Genomic DNA, 17,956 nt, shown 5'->3' with positions numbered 1-17,956 from the left:
AGGACTGTTTGAAAGACCTTCGTGGACTTGGCTGTGATCTCTTTTTTCCTACCTTTTAGGGAAGTAATTTGTATCCATAAAAATGCTCTTGTTTATTTGTTTCCAAAATCACTTCAAGAGTTGTGGGCAAGAGGGAAACAAGTAGAAAGTTGGTCTAGTACCGTTTAAGGAGCAAAGTTTTATTTTAATGTTATAGGATTATTTTTTTTAATGAGGGATGTTGATGTGTTTAGAATTCCTTTCATATGTAGTTGCCTTTGTTTAAAAGATGTTAATATGGTTGGAACTCTTGATCTTATTCTCAAACCAATACAAAGCATTTTGTGTTCATTCAGATGCCAAAGTAATTCATTTTTGCCTTGCATTGTTTTTAAAGAAAATTTACCATTTCTTGTTTTTCTAGGTTATCTTAAAAATATGGGTTGACCTCTGAAATAATCATAACTGTCATTATAAAAGTTAATCAACTTCCTTGCTCTACCAGGTTAGCTGAGATTAGTGAGACACCTTTATTGTTAACAAAACCTTGCTGAATGCTATAGTTTCCGTCTTTGAAAGAATATAGAGCACTGTGATTTAAAAGCAGAAAAAAAAAAAACATAAATGAAACAACTTCTCAACTACCCATCATGTTCTTAGTAGCTTTAAATTGCTCTAATAATTAAATCGTGTTATGTTTGAAAGTACAAATCCAGATTACAGTTGTCTTTCCCAGGTGTACATTAAAGAAATTACTTTTCTTCCTTTTTTGTTTATGGATGAATGTGATGCGTCCATCTGTTAATTGAAAATGTAAGGATTAAAATTATGAGACGTTAGTTCAGATTGGTAAAGCTGAAATTGCTTTGCTTCTTGGGTGAGTGAATTCTAGTCATCAACTTTGTAGTTCAAGCTATAAAAAGCAGAAGATACCTAGGAAGCAAAGGAAGTAAAGTGTGATGGTAGCCTTGTCTGAACAGGAGCTTTGCTTCTGTTTCAGTTCAGCAGGCTCTTATTGGCCAAGTGCAAGGGGCCTTCAAAAAGTTCATGGGAAAAATGGAATGAAAAGATGGAATTCTTCCATAAACTTTTGAGGCCGCCTCAAAGGAGCTCTGGTCGCGTAGTGGTTACGAATTGGGCTGCGAACCACAGGGTCAGCTGTTCTGCAGGAGAAAGATGAGGCTTTCTGCTCCCGTAAAGATTTCCAGCCTCGGAAACCCTGTACATAACAACAACAACAACATCGTATTTGCCTAGAGAGTTTAATATCAAAGGTTGGGGAAGGAGGAACGTGGAAATAACATTTAGTATTTTGTCCTTCTTATGAGGGCATGGTGTGGCACTGTGGATCAAGCACTGGACTGCGAACCACAAGGTCATCAATTCAAACCCACCAGCTGCTCCTTGAAAACCCTATGCAGGTTCAATATGAGTCGGAAGTGAGACGATGTCACTTAACAACAACAAAGGAGGGCGAAGGAAGACCTAGGTTTTTTTTTTTCTGTACCACATCTTTATTTATTTGCTTTTTCTAATTTTCCTTATTTTACTTATTTGGGGTGAACGTTTATAGAGCAAATTAGTTTCTCACTCAACGATTGATACATACTTTGTTTTATGACATTGGCTGCATTCCCCACACTGTAACTGAGGTCGCCCCACTTCCTCTTTGGGCTCCCCATTTACATTCAACCTTCTTTCCTGTCCCTTCCTGCCTTCTGAACTTTGTTTGGGGGCAAATTCTTCCCTGCTGGCGTCCTGTGGTTGATTGCATAGCTCCCTGGTGTATGTATTTACTTTACAAACCTTTCTATTGTTTGAAAGCTGTTCCAGGGGAGTGCCAGGCTTAAAGCCTATTTAAGGACCACCAGCCTGGACCACATTTTAGCTGGTCAGTTTTGTAATGTTTAGTGTTATATGAGGATTTGCCAGACTCTCAGGCCACATTCAGCTTACTACTCATTTTTTTAAATTAAGCTTTATTGAAACATGGCCATGCCCATTGGTTGTGCATCGTCTGTGGTTGCTTATATGCTACAAAGGCAGAGTTGAGTCCATTGTGACCATTGTGACAGAGACCATGTGGCCTGAAAAGTAAAACAGTTTTACTCTCTGGCCCTTTACAGAAAAAGTTTGCCAACCGCTGGTCAATGCCAGTGAAACTGTACCTGAAACAAGGTACCTTCAATTAATCAACCAGTATTTACTGAACTTCTTTCACGCTGTCTGTCAGGCAGAGTGGAACCACACTATAACTCAGACCAAACATGGGTAGAAATAGGAAATACAGTGCTACATACAACAGCATTCCATGTGCTGTAGTAAAGACTTACGTGATACCAAACATGACATTTAGAGAGTAAGAAGACATATAATGTATGAATTGCATCATCCAAGCAGTATGTTAAAAGGACAACAGAGAGATCACTGTGGAGTGAGAACAAGGGAATGTGGCATGGGAGAGAGGACAAATAGTAAATTGTGAAAATAAGTAGTTGGGGGTCATCAGTTCAATACTCTGGATTTACATCCGTTTCTTTCCCAAATTACTCAAATGCAGCCAGCCAGGCTGTATTAGAGGACTAAGGTGTGCCTGGACCTTGCCAAGGTATTTTCAGTGACTTCACAGTGAATAAGGAAGACCCGTAGGAGAATTGATGCATTTGAGTTATGGTATTGGAGGAGAATATTAAAAGTACCTTGGACTACCAAAAGAACAAATCTGTATTAGAAGAAGTACAGCTAGAATGCTCCTTGGAAGCCAGGATGGCTAGACTTCGTCTCTCATACTTTAGACATATTGTCAGGAAGGGACAGCCCCTAGAAAAGGACATCATGCTTGGTAAAGTGGAAGGTCAGAGAAAAAGAGGAAGACCCCCAATGAGATGGACTAGCACAGTGGCAGCAGCAGTGGGCTCAAGCATAGCAATGCTTGTGAGGTTGGTACAGGACCAGGCAATGTTTCATTCTGTTGTACATAGGGTTGCTATGAGTCGGTACCAATTCGATGGCACCTAAAACAACAGCAGTCTACTTATCTATTGAGAGGAGAGTAAATCAGAAAGAAATAGCCCTATGTATGAGATTAATCTTATTTCATTCTCATATAACATATAGTGTAAAATGTAAGAAAAAAATGATAGTTAGGAGAAAGATAAGGAGACTCCAGCAAGATTCTGAGTCATCAAACAAAGACATAGGGACACATTAAACAATAGAGTTTATAGGAGATTTGGAAAGTCATCTGGGCCAGATTCACCATTGTCATGTGAGGAGATTGAGTCCTAGAAGGTGAAGTGACAGCATTTTAGGCACAGATCATTAAATTTATCAGCTACAAGGGGCTTCAAAAAGTTCGTGGGGAAAAATCCATTTTCTTTTAAATCCATATTTCCATAAACTTTTTGAAACCTTCTCATACTTTAATCCAGAGAAAGAAAGGTTTTCAATATTTTTAGAAGATTTCATTGAGAAGGATTACAAAAAGGGGGGCTTTTATATGTTGAAAACATAAAAAGCTTTGGGATTTATAATAAACCATTTCTCAGGAATTCTTTTTATTTTTCAACTTTTTTTGAGGTTCTTCTGGTAGTGTAGTGGTTACGAATCGGACTGCGAACCTTAAGGTTAGCGGTTCGAAACTACCAGCCGCTCCACGGGAGAAAGATGAGGCTTTCTACTCCCGTAAAGATTTACACCCTCGGAAACCCTGTACATGGTCGCTATGGGTTGGAAACGACTCGACAGCACTTAACAACAACATATTCTGTATCTAATTTTTAAGCATATGTATTTTCTTATTAACTTCTTTTTGTGAATTGAGTGAAGGTTTAAAGAGCAGATGCTCAGTTTTCCATTCAACAATCCATACACATTTTGTTCATCTCCTTGATTGCATTCCCTGCAATGTAACATCACTTATCCCACTTCCTGCCTGTTTCTTATTTCCATTCCTCCATCTTTCCTCGCCCTTCTGAAGTTTGTCCTTGGGTAGACGCTGCCATTAGGATCTCAAGTGGTTGATTTTTCCAAGGTGTGCTTTGTACTTCCATGTTATTGTTCCCCTTAGAGACTTGTCTATTTGGCTGAAAATCGAGCCACCGAGATGAGTTCAGTTCCAGATCTGAGGGTGACAAGAAGCCCTAGTCTTGGGGTTCCACCAGCCTCTATCTAGTCAGTAAGCCTTTCAGAAATTCTTGGTACTTAAAATCTTACTCCTATTTTTGATAGACATTCCAAAAACTTTAACTCACAATACAGCCATTGTAATATGTTTGTGGAGTCCTGGTGTGGTACTGTGGGTTAATGTGCTAGACTGCAAAGTTGGTTTAAACCCAAGATTGGTGGTTCAAGCTCACCAGCTGCTCCTCAAAAACCCTACACAGGATAGCTATGGGTCAGAACTGACTCAATGGCACTTAACAGCAACAACAACAATTTGTTATAAATTTTAAATAATCAAATATAAAAGCTTGACATGAGTGTTATGAAACACTGAAGTTTTAAAATAAGAAAAATCTGACCAGGGTATCTGTTATTTGTTCTTTGGGATCAGCAAGTCAATCTAAAGGACCATTTCTACCTCCTGTATGTCTTTTTTCACTGAAAGTTTTCTGTCCATAGAAGTTGTCTTTAACCTGAATGAAGGCCATATAGAATGCATGACTCAATTCAGTCATACAGCGATGGTGACGGTGTTGGTGGTGAGTATCTCCAAGGGTCACATACTGAAACAAGAAGCACTTGGTTTACACAGTGCGTAAATGTTACCCTTCATATAACCCAGGAAGTTTACAGATGAAGAAGCCAAAGGTGAAGTAACTTTAACTAGGCCCAGGTCTCAAAGTTGGCACGGTACAAGAACCAAGATTTAATTTGCTTCTAGTTTCTGGTAATGGCAGGTTAGGTTATTTTGGATCAACCCTTTTGCTGAAAAATGCTAGGTTAAATATTTTTAAAACCATATCAAATGCACTGAAAGGCCAAATAGACAATGAGGGACTCTCAGGGCAATATTTAGTTCCAATTCCACAACAGAGAGAAAAGTAGAATATCAAAACACTAAAGCTACTTATTCCTGAGGGTATTTCCCTGTAAAACACTTAGGTGAACATAGGTTCTCAAAGGAGACCTTCACTGTAACATGCCAGAACTTGAAAGGACTCACCCTCAGTGAAGGGCTAACCAGGTCTAAAGCTACTCCTCCCTCAATCCCAGGGAACTGGAGAAAAGGCTTCTTGGAGCTAAGCAGAAAAACAAGAGAAGAAAGAAAACGGGGGCAACCTGTGGCCATAGACTATTCCAGAACAGATATCCACGCTGGCTATGTAAGAGGGGGTTTCAAAAAGTTTGTGGGAAAATGAAACGATAATAGCCTGAGTCAGACAAAGAACTTCATGCTGAAAACTTGGCTTGAAGTGATTCCAGCTGTTAGCACCCCAGGTAGTTGGCAGAAACAAACATAAAACCTCCATTGAGGAGGGAATATATCTACCTTAGGTCACAGAAAAACCTTTTTAAAAATGTGGTTAAAGAGCAACAATTAGCAAGTAGTCATAGAAAACTAAGCACACAGGAGACAAAGCATTATGAAAGAGGAGGAGGGATAGATGCACACAGACTTAAGATCATAAAATTTTTTTTTAAGTTGTGCTTGTCTTGTTTAAAGATATATGTGATAAGCTAAAAAATTCTGAAGGGCCAAGAAATTATAAAAGTATTATAGTAGATTTGAAAAATCTAAAAGAAAACTTCCAGAAAAGAAAAATGCAGTAACTGAAAACTCACTGTATTTGGCAGTAAATTGGATACAGCAGAAGAGAGAATTAGTGAACTGGAAGACAGGCCCTTTGTTCAACAATTAAGCTATACTTCCCACACAGTTGTTGCTAAGTTCTGGTCCAGTCATTCCTATTCATAGCAACCCTGTATAGGGCTTCCAAGGAGCAGTTCTGGTGGGTTTGAACCACCCACCTTGGGGTTCACAGTCCATTGCTTATCCTACAGCTCCACACCAGGCAATCTTATTAATTTTTAAAGAAAAAAATCCTCCATAGTTTATAATACATACTTTGATTTCATGCTACTATTGGTGCTTTAGAGGTTTTATAGATTTTCTGAATAGTCTAACTGAGCAGAAACATCTTTTTTTAAAGAGATAAGCAATGAACTTTGATCTCTTCCTGTGTTTGCCTATTGAACTCTGGGATATTGTGATGTAAACACAGACAATTCTGGTGTTCACCCAATGGACCCCTGACTTCCCATTGTCCTCATCACTGTCCTCTAATAGCTGGGGAAATGTACAAGTGCCAGTATAGAGCTTTTAAGGCCTTGAATTGTGTCCTTCCCAAAAATTTGCGTTGTAATTCTTAACCTCTACACCTGTAAACTCCTGGTGTGGCTCTGTAAGATCAACATTGGACTGTGAACCACAAGGTTGGCAGTTCAAAGCCACCAGCTGCTCCTCAGAAACCCTATACAGGAGTGCTATGAGTCAGAACTGACTGGACTGACACTTAGCAACAACATTAACAACAGCAACAACAATGCCTGCGGCTAGAATCCAACATGGAAATGGTTGTCTTTATTATGTTAATGAGATATGATTAGCATAGGGTATCCTTTGAGTCCATTTCTTTTGAGATATAAACTAGCAAACTAAGAAGCAGAGACGGGTTAAATAGATGCCAAGACATCTGGCCAGCTGAAGCAGAAGGTGAGGAAACAAGGACCTTCCTCCAGAGTAACAGAGAAAGCCTTCTCTGTTACTCTGGTTTGAATCAGTGCTCTAAGTTTGAATTTCTAGCCTCTTAAACCAGAGTCCTAGTGTACAGCATAATCACTGGACTGCTAACTGCAGGGTCAGTGATTCAAACTCACCAACTTGATGACATGTAACGACAACAAACTGAGAGAAAAAGTTTCTGTTTGTTAAAGCCATTCACATGGGTATATCTGTTATAGCAGCATTAAGTAACTAAGACAGGCTCTACCTTTTAACATTCGTATAAATTCTGCTATTTAATTCATCTCTATTCCCTGTTGGAAGGAGCTCTGGTAGTATAGTGGTTATGAATTGGGCTGTGAACCTCAAGGTTAGCAGTTCGAAACTACCAGCTGTTCTGCTGGAGAAAGTTGAGGCTTTCTGCTCCCATAAAGATTTACGGCCTCGGAAACCCTGTACAGGGTCTCTATGAGTCGGAAGTGACTCCATGGCACAGCACCACCACCCTGTTGGAGTCTTGGTGTGGCGCTGTGGGTTAATGTGCCAGACTGCAAAATCCTTTGAATCAGAAGGCCAGTGGTTCCAGCTCACCAGTCGCTCCTCGGAAACCCTGCACAGGGTGGCTGTGGGTTGGAACCCACTCGATGGCACTTAACAACAACAACAATTCCTTGTTGGTTAAGTGCTGTTTAAGTCATAGAAACATTGTATAGGGTTTCCAAGGAGCAGCTGGTAGGTTTGAACTGCCAGCCTTGTAGTTAGCAGCTCAGGGCTTATTCTGCAGCACCACACCAGGACTCCTTACTCTTGTTAAAAACAGTATGTGTTTCCCCCCTACAGGTAAACCTCAGTACAGAGATGGTCTGGATAAGAGTCTTTTAAACTGGTGGCAGCTGCCATGTCAGAAAGCAACCTCAACTTTAGCTTTTTAACTGCAAAATATCCATCACACATCTGTCACTACTGTGATATTGCTTCAGAGGGGAAAGGACAGAACAGACCACCTTAGCTTCAAATGTGAGAACAGCTTTGAATTGGAGCAGCGTCAAGCCATCAAATCCTGGCTCCGGAAATTCAGAATGGATTAGGGTTTACCTCAGTGCCTTAATCAGTTTCTGGGGCCTGGGTACATTTCCCAGTCTCAGTCGACCTTATGAATTCTTCAGGATAGACCCACAGAGCTTGCCACCTGCTTTTGCTGAGCTTTGTTGCTCAAGTACTGGGTCACAGCAGTAATTTTCTGCAATGAGGGGTTGTCAGAATCTTGTCCTTAAGGAACGCTATTATTTGCCATCTGATATCTGTGAACATTATCACTTTCTAAATGCTTTCAGGTTTTAACTTAACTTTACCATGCTTTTATGTTCTGCTTGCAGTTTGTTTCTGTTTTGGTTGTTCAGTGGGCAAATATAATGCGTATATGTAGTATTATTGTTGGGACTGCCCCAGTATTTTGTATGTGGGGTACACTTCTGTTTGTCAGGTTTTGCTATACTGTGGGTGTATATAGATATATATATTGATAATGTAATGAAGAAATAGGGACAGGAAGGAAAGACGGAACAGAGAGGAAGCCAGCATTTGGTTATGGTTTAATTTCTTCAATAAGTCTAAAGAATTTTAGAATTTTCATGTTTGCTAGAAGTTCTTAATGAACATGAATAGCAATAATATATGAGAAAATTATACTAGTAGGTACAAAACCCTTCCAGGAAATGAATTGTTGGTAAGTGGTGCCCAACTCATAGCAGCCCTGTATAGGATTTCTGAGAGCAGCTGGTGGGTTTGAACTACCAGTTCAGTGCTTATCCTATAGCACCACACCAGGGCTCAACTAACTTAGTTATTAGTTCATGCTGGAAACCAAACATGCAATAAACATGTAGTGCATCCCTTCAGCCGTTGATCCCGTACCAGCTGTGTGCCTGGTGTGGTACTGAGTATGAAATGGGTACAACATAATATTCTCCTTCTCTACCAAGGGAAATAGACAAGAAAGCAAATGATGACAACACAGTGTAATAAGTAAATATTAAAGCTATGAACCACATTGTAATGAAGTACAGTGCAGGAATTCTTAGTTCTGTTAAAGAATAAAGGAGTTTCACAAACACACAAAAATGGGGACCTGGAGCAGAGTGTGCGAGAAACCCATTTGCTAAGCAGAGAAGAGGAAGACGCGGAGATGTAAAAGGTAGTTGCTCCTCGAGGGAACACAGAAAGGTTCAGCTTCAAAACCACCCAGACATATGATTTTATAAAATGAAAATCCCTAGGGAGTCCTGGTGTGGCGCTGTGGGCTAATGCATCAGACTGCAAAGTCCTTTGAACTGCAAGGTCGGTGGTTCAAGCTCACCCCTGCTCCTTGGAAACCCTATACAGGGTCGCTATGGGTCGGAATCGGCTCAACAGCACTTAACAACAACAGACCTGCCCTAAAGATTCTGATTCAGGAGGTTCCTTTTAAATGAGCTCCTCAGGCAGTTCTATAATGAGTGTTCTAAAGACCACATTTTGAGAAATGTTGCCGCTAGTGCTTGAATCCTCTGACTTCTTGTGCTGGGAGTGGTTTGGCACACCAAAAAGAACCCTGATTTTACAGCCTAGGTTTAAATCCTGGGTTCTGCTACAAGACAGTACACTTAACGCTCTGTTGTTGTTGTTAAGTGCCGTTGAGAGAGTTCCTACCCATAGCCACCCCATATAGGGTTTCTGAGGAGTGACTTAGGAGCTTGAACTGCCGATCTTGAAGTTCAAATGACTTTGCGGTCCAGCGCATTAACCCACAGTACAACACCAGGACTCACTTAATGCTCTGTTGTTGTTAAGTGCCGTCGAGTCAATTCCGACCCATAGCGACTCTGTATAGGGTTTCCAAGGAGCAGCTGGTGAGTTTGAACCACCGACTTTACAGTTCAAACGACTTTGCAGTCTGGCGTATTAACCCACAGCATCACACCAGGACTCCGTATTGCTAACTAGTAGATGTAAAAGAAAAAAAGGGATGTCATTTAAAAAAAAAAAAAAATGAAACCCTGATAAATGGGATAAAATGTTAACAATATTTGAAGAATCTGGATATGAATGGAATATGGATATTCTTCATCCTTGTCTTATCTTTCAACTTTCCTATAAATCCAGGATTTTTCAAAATTAAAAGTTTGAAAATTCAGAATAAAAGAAATTCTGGTGCTCCAAACTCACCAATCAAAATGCAAATCAGTAATAATATTTTATAATTTGCCACACCCCCACAGCTAAGACGTCTATCTGGTCTTAGAGGGACAAGATCTGAGTTCAAGTCTCAGCTCATTTTGTAGTTTGGGACCTTGCCTAAGTTACTCACTACTCACTCAGACCCTGTGGATGCTTTTATTTGTTTTGTTTCTTGTGTGAAATAGAGACTTTGTAAGGATTCAGTGAGATTTTATAACTCACACACACATATACACATCCAGCCATACAATCACACATATAAACTTGTTTTGCTATCCATAAAATGCTGTATGAATGTTGGTAGCTCCCTGCCTTAGGTAATCTCATCATGTTCAGTGGGGGTGCTTTCTGGAGTAGCTTACTCAAGAGCTCCCTTCTGTTTTCTTATAGCCTGAAAGAATTTCAGGAGAACAGTATGGAATCCACTCTGATGTCTGGAGCTTAGGAATCTCTTTTATGGAGGTATGTTGTTTTTTATTTTTAATAGATGCTTCTGTGCAGATTTGTACTCATATGCTCTCATGGAAAGAATGAAGAGTTTAGGGACTGGCAGTCTTAAACTAAACCTCCAGCATATCATGTATGTGTGTGTATACAGAGTTTGACTATAAAGTCTTTATTTAGATATCCTGTGTGGCTTATGAACTGACTTGAAGGTAATTCTAAACCATTAATTCTCATGAGTCACCTATATAAAACTTATCTGAGGTGCTTGTTAAAAATACAGAGTCTCTGATCTCATCCTAGGCCAATTGAATATAATATTTAAGAATCTGCATTGTTAACATGCTCCCTGGATGTTCCTTATCACGTTAAATCTGGAGAACTATGCTCTAGAAGAGGGACTCTTGGAAAATTCCGCATCATGATGGCCTTGTTGGAAATGTATATGTAACTTCCAAAGGTGATTACATTAAAGAGTACAGTCCTACTCATTTGGATGTATACGTTCTATTTATTTTCAATAAGAAAAAACTGTTGTATGTGTTTAGCCCAATCTCAATGTCTTTACTCTTTACAGCTGTATTTACAATGGACTTTATCTTGGTATACAAGATGTAGCCCCACTAGAACTCTCAACTAACATTTCTGTAAATAACCATTCATCTATAAGGAAACACATAAGGTTTATATTAGGACATCTGGCTCCATTTGAATGATAGTACTGTGGAGTCTGTATAGTCATCAATGCTTCAAGAATTGTTTCTCACATACATTGATTCAGATAAAAGACGACTTCAGGAAGCAGAAAGGACTCTTAAATAAGATCATGGATAGAATTGAAGTCACAATTTTATCACCTTGGGTATTTTTTTGTCAAATACTTTTCTGCAATTTCCACAATGCATGAATGCAGTTGTATTTGAAAAGAAATGTCTTCAGTCTCAAATCACCTGTATTGTAGAAAGAAAGTGAAAATGAAGTGTTCAATGTTTATTAAACCGTACTCTTCTGCTTCTTCATAAAAGGGAATGTAAAAGGAACTACAGTAGCAAAGAGGTTAGCAGTGCCCACATGATAGTGGATGGATGTTCAGAACTGAGCCAGCAAAATCCTGAAGAGCTTATTCACTTAACCTTTTGTGGGAGTAACAAGTGCTTTCCATTTGGGGAATTCCTTGGGCCTTGTTATATGATTTCCTGTTGCACATTTGCAATCACTGTGATTGAGTATTTAATAAGTGACTAGATAGCGTATAAGGAGGTCTGGTAGCATAGTGGCTACGAGTCAGGCTGCTAACCTCAAGGTCAGCAGTTCGAAATTACCAGCCATTCCCCAGGAGAAAGATGAGGCTTTCTGCTCCTGTAAAGATTTACAGTCTCAGAAACCCTATACAGGGTCACTACGAGTCAGAACTGATTCCACAGCATACTACCACCACCAGATAGGGTATAGAACCGAGATGTTACATGGTACAGTGCTAAGAATCCCAGGTTGAAAATCAAAGACCTAGATTATAGTTCTGGTTTTGCTGCAGGTTTTCTAAGTGACTGTGTACAAGCTACTACCTTTGCTGGGCCTCATTTGCTTCACAAAATAAACGGCCTAGGCCATGTGATGACTCCTAAGATTCTTTCTAGCCTAACATTCTATGGCTAAACAGTTTTCTGCTGTCTTTTATTAACTTTCACACAACAAGGTTGGATTGATGTGACTTAGTGATAGACCCTTGTTAGGTGTCATGCAGTCAGTTCCAATTCATAGCAATCCTGTGTACAACCCTGTGTACAACAGAATGAAACACTACACAGCCCTACACCATCTACACAATCGGAGCTGTGTTTGAGAATTGTACATTCCATGCTCTGATTATTGATGAATGTTTGAGCTGTTTCTTCTTATTTTGAGTCATGCCACGTCAGCAAACGAAGGTCTCAGAAGCTTTATTCCTCCATCTATGTCATTAGGTCAGTTCTACTATGAGGAGACAGCTCTTCCCCAGTCGTATTTTGAGTGCCTTCCAATCTGAGGGGCTCTTCTTCTTACACTATATCAGATAATTCTGCTGCTCTTCAAAAGGTTTTCACGGGTCAGTTTTTTTTTACAACTAGATCTTTTTCCTGTCTTAGTCTGCAAAGTCTATCTTACTGTGAAAGGTCCACTGAAACCTGACCCTGCTGGTATTTGAAACACCAGCAGCACACAAGCCACCATAGTATGCCAGACTGCAGAGCAGCGGAGGACATACCCTTGTTGTTGTTTTGTGGTTTGAGTTGGTTCCAAGTCATTCAACCCTGTGTAGAGTTTACAAGGCTGTGAATTAAGGGGGTAGAAAGCCTCGTCTCTCTTCTGTGGGGCAGCTGATAGATTTGAACCACCAACCATTCATTTAACAGCCCAATGCTTAACCCAATACACCACCAGGGTAGAACTACTTGATTTCAGATTTTGAGTACATATCAGTGTTCACCATTCATTCTTTCAACATCTCATTGACTGATGCCAAATCTCCAAAGAATGTTGGGCTTCTGATGCTTAAAGGAGACATGGACCTTTCTCCAGAGCTGACAAAGAGAGAAAGCCTTCCCCTAGAGCCTACGCTCTGACTTTGGACTTCAGGATTCCTAAGCTGAGAATAAATTTCTACTTATTGAAGGCATCCACTGGTGGTATTTCTGTTATAGCAGCACTAGAGAACTAAGACAGAATTTGGTTCCTGCAGTGGGGGGGCTGCTCTAACAGATACCTAAACTGTGGACACAGTTTTGAAATTGGATAATGAATAGAGGCTGGAAGCGTGCTAAGGTGCCTAATAGTAAAAGCCTTGATTGCATAGAAGAGACTGTTAGTGAAATGATGTCAAAGACCATTCAGATGAGGGCTCAGACAGAGAGCTATAACACTGGAGATGGTGCAGACAGTGAGAAGCAGTGACAGAGAAGCTGCAGCCGCACAACAGGGAGACTGGCACAAGACAGCACAGGAACCAGCCCACAGAACAAGAAAGCAAAGCCTTTATGCAGGAGGCTTCCTGGAGGAGTCAGGTGCCTCTGGGTAGTTGTCAGTGTAGTTAGGTTCTCTTCCCCTGGAGCTAGAGCGTTGAGTGCCTTCAGACCGAGGCTTACTGGTAGAGTGGGGTGCCTCTGGGCATTTATCAGTGGAACTAAAGAGCTTTGTTAAAACTGGCTTGAGTGAAACAGAGGCCATGGTAGCCTCTTCTAGAGACTAAGGAACTAGGAAGAAGAAGTTGAAGAGACAGGGAGCATGGGATACAGGGCTGCATTGTTCTCAAAAGGTAGAGCCAAGACCTGTGGGTTCTTTAGAATGGATCCAAGACCCTTCTCCCTCTGCCCCCACTCCCAATTCCATAAACAACTCATGCCTCAGGTTTGGGGAGGCAAGACTCAGGAGTGTCTTTATTGTCTTAAACTTCTGAAACAATGAGGCTCCTCTTACTTGCCTTCAGATTGTCCCATCTCTGGTTGCTGTACTGTCCTAACAAGCCTTTTTACCACACTGGTTCATGAGAGACTATGCTTTGTGCCACTAAGACGTGCCATTGAAAACCACAGACAGCTAGATTTGTGCCTTAAGTAAAGAATCTCTAATATCAGACTATCTTTTATCCAAGGACAGTAACTATGCCCCATGTCCTCTCCGTTTTCGACATCCTCTGTTTGTGGGGAAAAGTGGGCCCTCTCCCACTTTTTGTCAGCTCTTTGCAGTGTTTGGGGCTGGCAGAAGTAGTAAAATAAAGACACCTAAGAAGAGGGAAAGATGAGATTATTCAGCTCATCTAAAATGTAGCCATTTTTTTTAACTAGATGGAAAGAACTTGGCCCCTTTCTATGCTGTTTGGTTTGGTTTTTAACTCAGATCATAAAATATGTTGTAGTTTCTTTCCTATGAATTACTTGCTGTTGTTGTTGTTAAGTGTTGTCAAGTCAGTTCTGACTCATAGCAACCCTGTATAGGGTTTCCGAGGAGCAGCTGGTAGGTATGAACTGCCAACCTTGTGGTTCACAGTCCAGTGCTGATCCTATAGAGCCACACCAGGAGTCTCGCCACACCAGGACCAAATAAAAGTATTTGCCATCAATATAGGGTTTGTGTGGGCTCCTTTTGTAATGAGAAAAAGAAACTGTGTGGAACAGTAATTTTCTCAAACCCTTATGAGTGAGGAATTTAAAATAAAATGAAAAGGAAGACACACACTCACAACAAGTCCCACTAACAAGGATATAGAGCTCATGAACAAGGACAAACTGAGAGTTCATCCTGCCCTGGGATATTTGCTTCGCTTCCATGGGATAAAGATGAGGCGTTCTGCTCCCTTAAAGATTTGCAGCCTCGAAACCCTATGCAGGGTCACTATGAGTTGGAGCCAACTCTGTGGTACTTAACAACAACAACAACAACTAGAAACTAGCACTGGTTTAGTTAACTTGGAGATTTTTAGGACTACTCCTCTAGGTTGTTGTTATTCAAGACCTCAGACATAAACTTTAAAATGAAAAATTAATTTGGTACAAAAGAAGTACTTTGTTTTACCAAGTCTGATATATATATATATATTTATATTTCAGTTTATCTCTTTGATAGGAAGGGTGGGAGTACCTAAAACATGTTAGGACATATTGTCTTAATTTCAGACAGTTCAGTGCTTATCTGTTCTCTGAGAGTCCCTTCTTTGTTTTTCACTGATCGATTGCTCCACTCATATTCTTGTGTCATTTGAGTCATAATGTGTGTGTATGGGGGGGGGGGCAATCATACCTGCAAATGCTATATTTGAACTTGGCCCTTCTTAGCCTAAAATAAGCCAATGTATACTTCTTCTAGCCTTGAGTTTGCAGAGCCCAGGATGGTGCATATACATTTTAAAAGGTGCCAAACAAGTCCTGTGATGTTCTTACTCTCATGGAGTATGTTCTACAAGTACATGTTCTGGTTTATGATTCTATCCAGTGTGTGATTATAAACCTTATTAAGTTTGGTGGTGAATAATCTTCTGACAGGCTTTTCGTCAGGAGTCAGGCTGAAAGCCCTGTCTTTAGCACATGCATTTTGCTCTTTTCACTCTGGTCCTTGTTCTCTTTGCCTTTGTTTGCTCCCTCTCTACGCGTGTCTCTTGAGTCTGAGGCAGAGAACAATCTGGCTCGATGTGCTTGGTTAATTGGTGTGTCATCTAGTCCTCTGAGACCCCTCTTCAACATGATCACTGTTTTATTGAAGTGGTTTGAATGATGTGTTAAATGATGAAAGCGAGGGCCAGGGCTTAGAAAAAAATGTCTCAAGATAGGTGAAGAAGACATCCTGAGAGCCTCACAAGGTCATTGTCATTGAATAACACCATCTTCTGAAGGTTTATATGGGTTCTGTTGTTTTAGCAAAGAGAATATGTTCTGAATTTTAGAATTATCTTTACCAAGTTAAAAACAAACCCATGCAGTTCTGTGATGTTTTTACTACATGGACTATCTTTTCTCTTCAGCTCCCCAAGATTGAATTTAAATACCCACCTTTCATGATGCCTATTCTGATCTTCAAGGAGCTCTGGTAGCGTAGTGGTTACAAGTCGGGCTGCTAACCAGGCTTTCTGCTCCCGTAAAGATTTACAGCCTCGGAAATCCTATGCAGGGTCGCTATGAGTCAGAACTAATAACTCCATGGCACATAACCACCACCATTCTGATCTCTAGCTGTCTTCTTAGCCTCTTAGTGCTGCTGTAACCTGTGTGCTTTTAAAGAACAGAAATGTACGTTGTCAACATTTTGAAGGCTACAAGTTTGAATTCAGGGCACCAGTTCTTAGGGATAGCTCTCTGTTTGCTCTTGGGGGCAGTCCTTGTTTCAGCATCTCTAGTGGTCTTCCCAACATTCCTTGGATATCTCCACTTAGCGTCTACTGGCTTCTGTGCCTAATTTGCTCATTTTTATATCTCAAAAGAGGTCAGGTTTTAGAAGCACCCAATGCTGATAATACCAGGAGCTGTGGTAGCATAGGGATTACAAATCAGGTTGTGAACTGCAAGGTCAGTAGTTCGAAACTACCAGCTGCTCTGTGGGAGAAAGATGAGGCTTTCTGCTCACGTAAAGATTTACAGCCTCAGAAACCCTGTTCAGGGTCTCTATGGGTCAGAATCAACTTAACAGCACTTAACAACAACAATGCTGATAATGGCCTCATTAATATAACAAAGGAAACTGTTCTCCAATGGAATTACCTCCACAGGCACAAGGGTTAGGATTTATAACACATACTTGGGCAGTGGGGAGGTGGGGTGGCAGGGAACACAATTCAGTCCCTAGCGCCAGCTGAAAGTACTCTTTCTATCTTGACCTTCATCGGCACCTTCCTTGTGGCATGGATATTTTCAGCTTCTTGGTATCATAATTTGTAGCTAGTTCCTTGATGATAGGATTCAAATCTGATTCTGTTGTAAACCCACACACTATGGAGAAACTTTTTTGGCTAATGTTTTTTTTCTATTATATATGTTTTCTTCTCATATTTGTGTAATGGTTTCAAAGCAGTTTCTGAAAATCAGATCAGAATTTACATTTGGATGATACCTTATATATATTGTTGTTGTTGTTGTTGTTAAATGCTGTCGAGTCGATGCCGACGCGACCCTGTATAGAGTTTCCGAGGAGCAGCTGGTGAGCTTGAACCGCTGACCTTGCAGTTCAAACAGCTTTGCAGTCTGGCGCATTAACCCACAGCGCCACACCAGGACTCCTTTGTATATATTAAGTGCTCATAAATGTCTCTAGGAGTCCTGGTGTGGTGTTCCAGTGGGTAAATGCACTGGACTGCAAGGTCTGTTTGAACCTCAAGGTAAGTGATTCAGGCTCACCAGATGCTCCTCGGAAAGCCTATACAGGGCCACTATGGGTCGGAACTGACTTGATGGCACTTAACAACAACAAAATGTCTGTAAAGTCAAACTGAATAAATCACAAATGAATTGCATATGAAGAAAAGCTTTCTTTTTTGCCAAAGGATCAGACCCAGATTCAAATTCCACCTCTGTCTTTGTAACCTATGAAATATTGAGTAAGTCGCTTTAACCACTCTGGACCTCAGTTTTCTCATCTTAGACAGGAGGTCAGCTTCAGGGCTGCTAGGCAGAAGTTACAATCAGAAATTAAAGCAGTTATTCCCCCTGTTAAAAATAAACTACTTTTTGAAATGTTTAAGTTTGGTTCAAAAAGACAACCACTTTGAAGATATCAAGTGGATTGCGTAGTTTAGATTCCACTCTTACCTCAAACACCATACACACACAAAAAAAGCAATCAAAAAGAATTTCATTAAGATGTGGTGGCTGTGTGGCGTGGAGTTGGTTCTGACTCTGTACAGGGTTTCCAAGGCTGTAAATCTTTATGGGAGCAGAACACCTCATCTTTCTCCCGCGGAACAGCTGTTAGTTTCAAACTGCTGACCTTAGGGTTTGTAGCCCGCTTTGTAACCACTACTCTACCAGAGCTACTTTTCAATACAAAGCAAAACAGAGAAGAGATGTTGTTGTTGTTGTCGGGTGCCATCGAGTCAGAACCGACTCATAGCGACCCCATGCACAGCAGAAC

The 17,956-nt window shown here is 40.5% G+C and overlaps 1 protein-coding gene across 1 annotated transcript in view; it reads left to right on the top strand.

The window, feature by feature from the left end:
• MAP2K5 (mitogen-activated protein kinase kinase 5) overlaps positions 1 to 17,956 on the top strand; it is a 349,068-nt gene that overhangs the window by 207,805 nt on the left and 123,307 nt on the right. Inside the window, exon 16 of the mRNA XM_006831503.1 lies at positions 10,313 to 10,384. Coding sequence (XP_006831566.1) covers positions 10,313 to 10,384 — 72 coding nt within the window. The remainder of the gene's footprint in view (positions 1 to 10,312; positions 10,385 to 17,956) is intronic.

Source organism: Chrysochloris asiatica, unplaced genomic scaffold (genome assembly GCF_000296735.1).
Source record: "Chrysochloris asiatica unplaced genomic scaffold, ChrAsi1.0 scaffold00004, whole genome shotgun sequence".
Classification (NCBI taxonomy): domain Eukaryota; kingdom Metazoa; phylum Chordata; class Mammalia; order Afrosoricida; family Chrysochloridae; genus Chrysochloris; species Chrysochloris asiatica.
The sequence above is the reverse complement of the archived record's forward strand: the minus strand, read 5'-3'. Positions and strand labels throughout refer to the sequence as shown.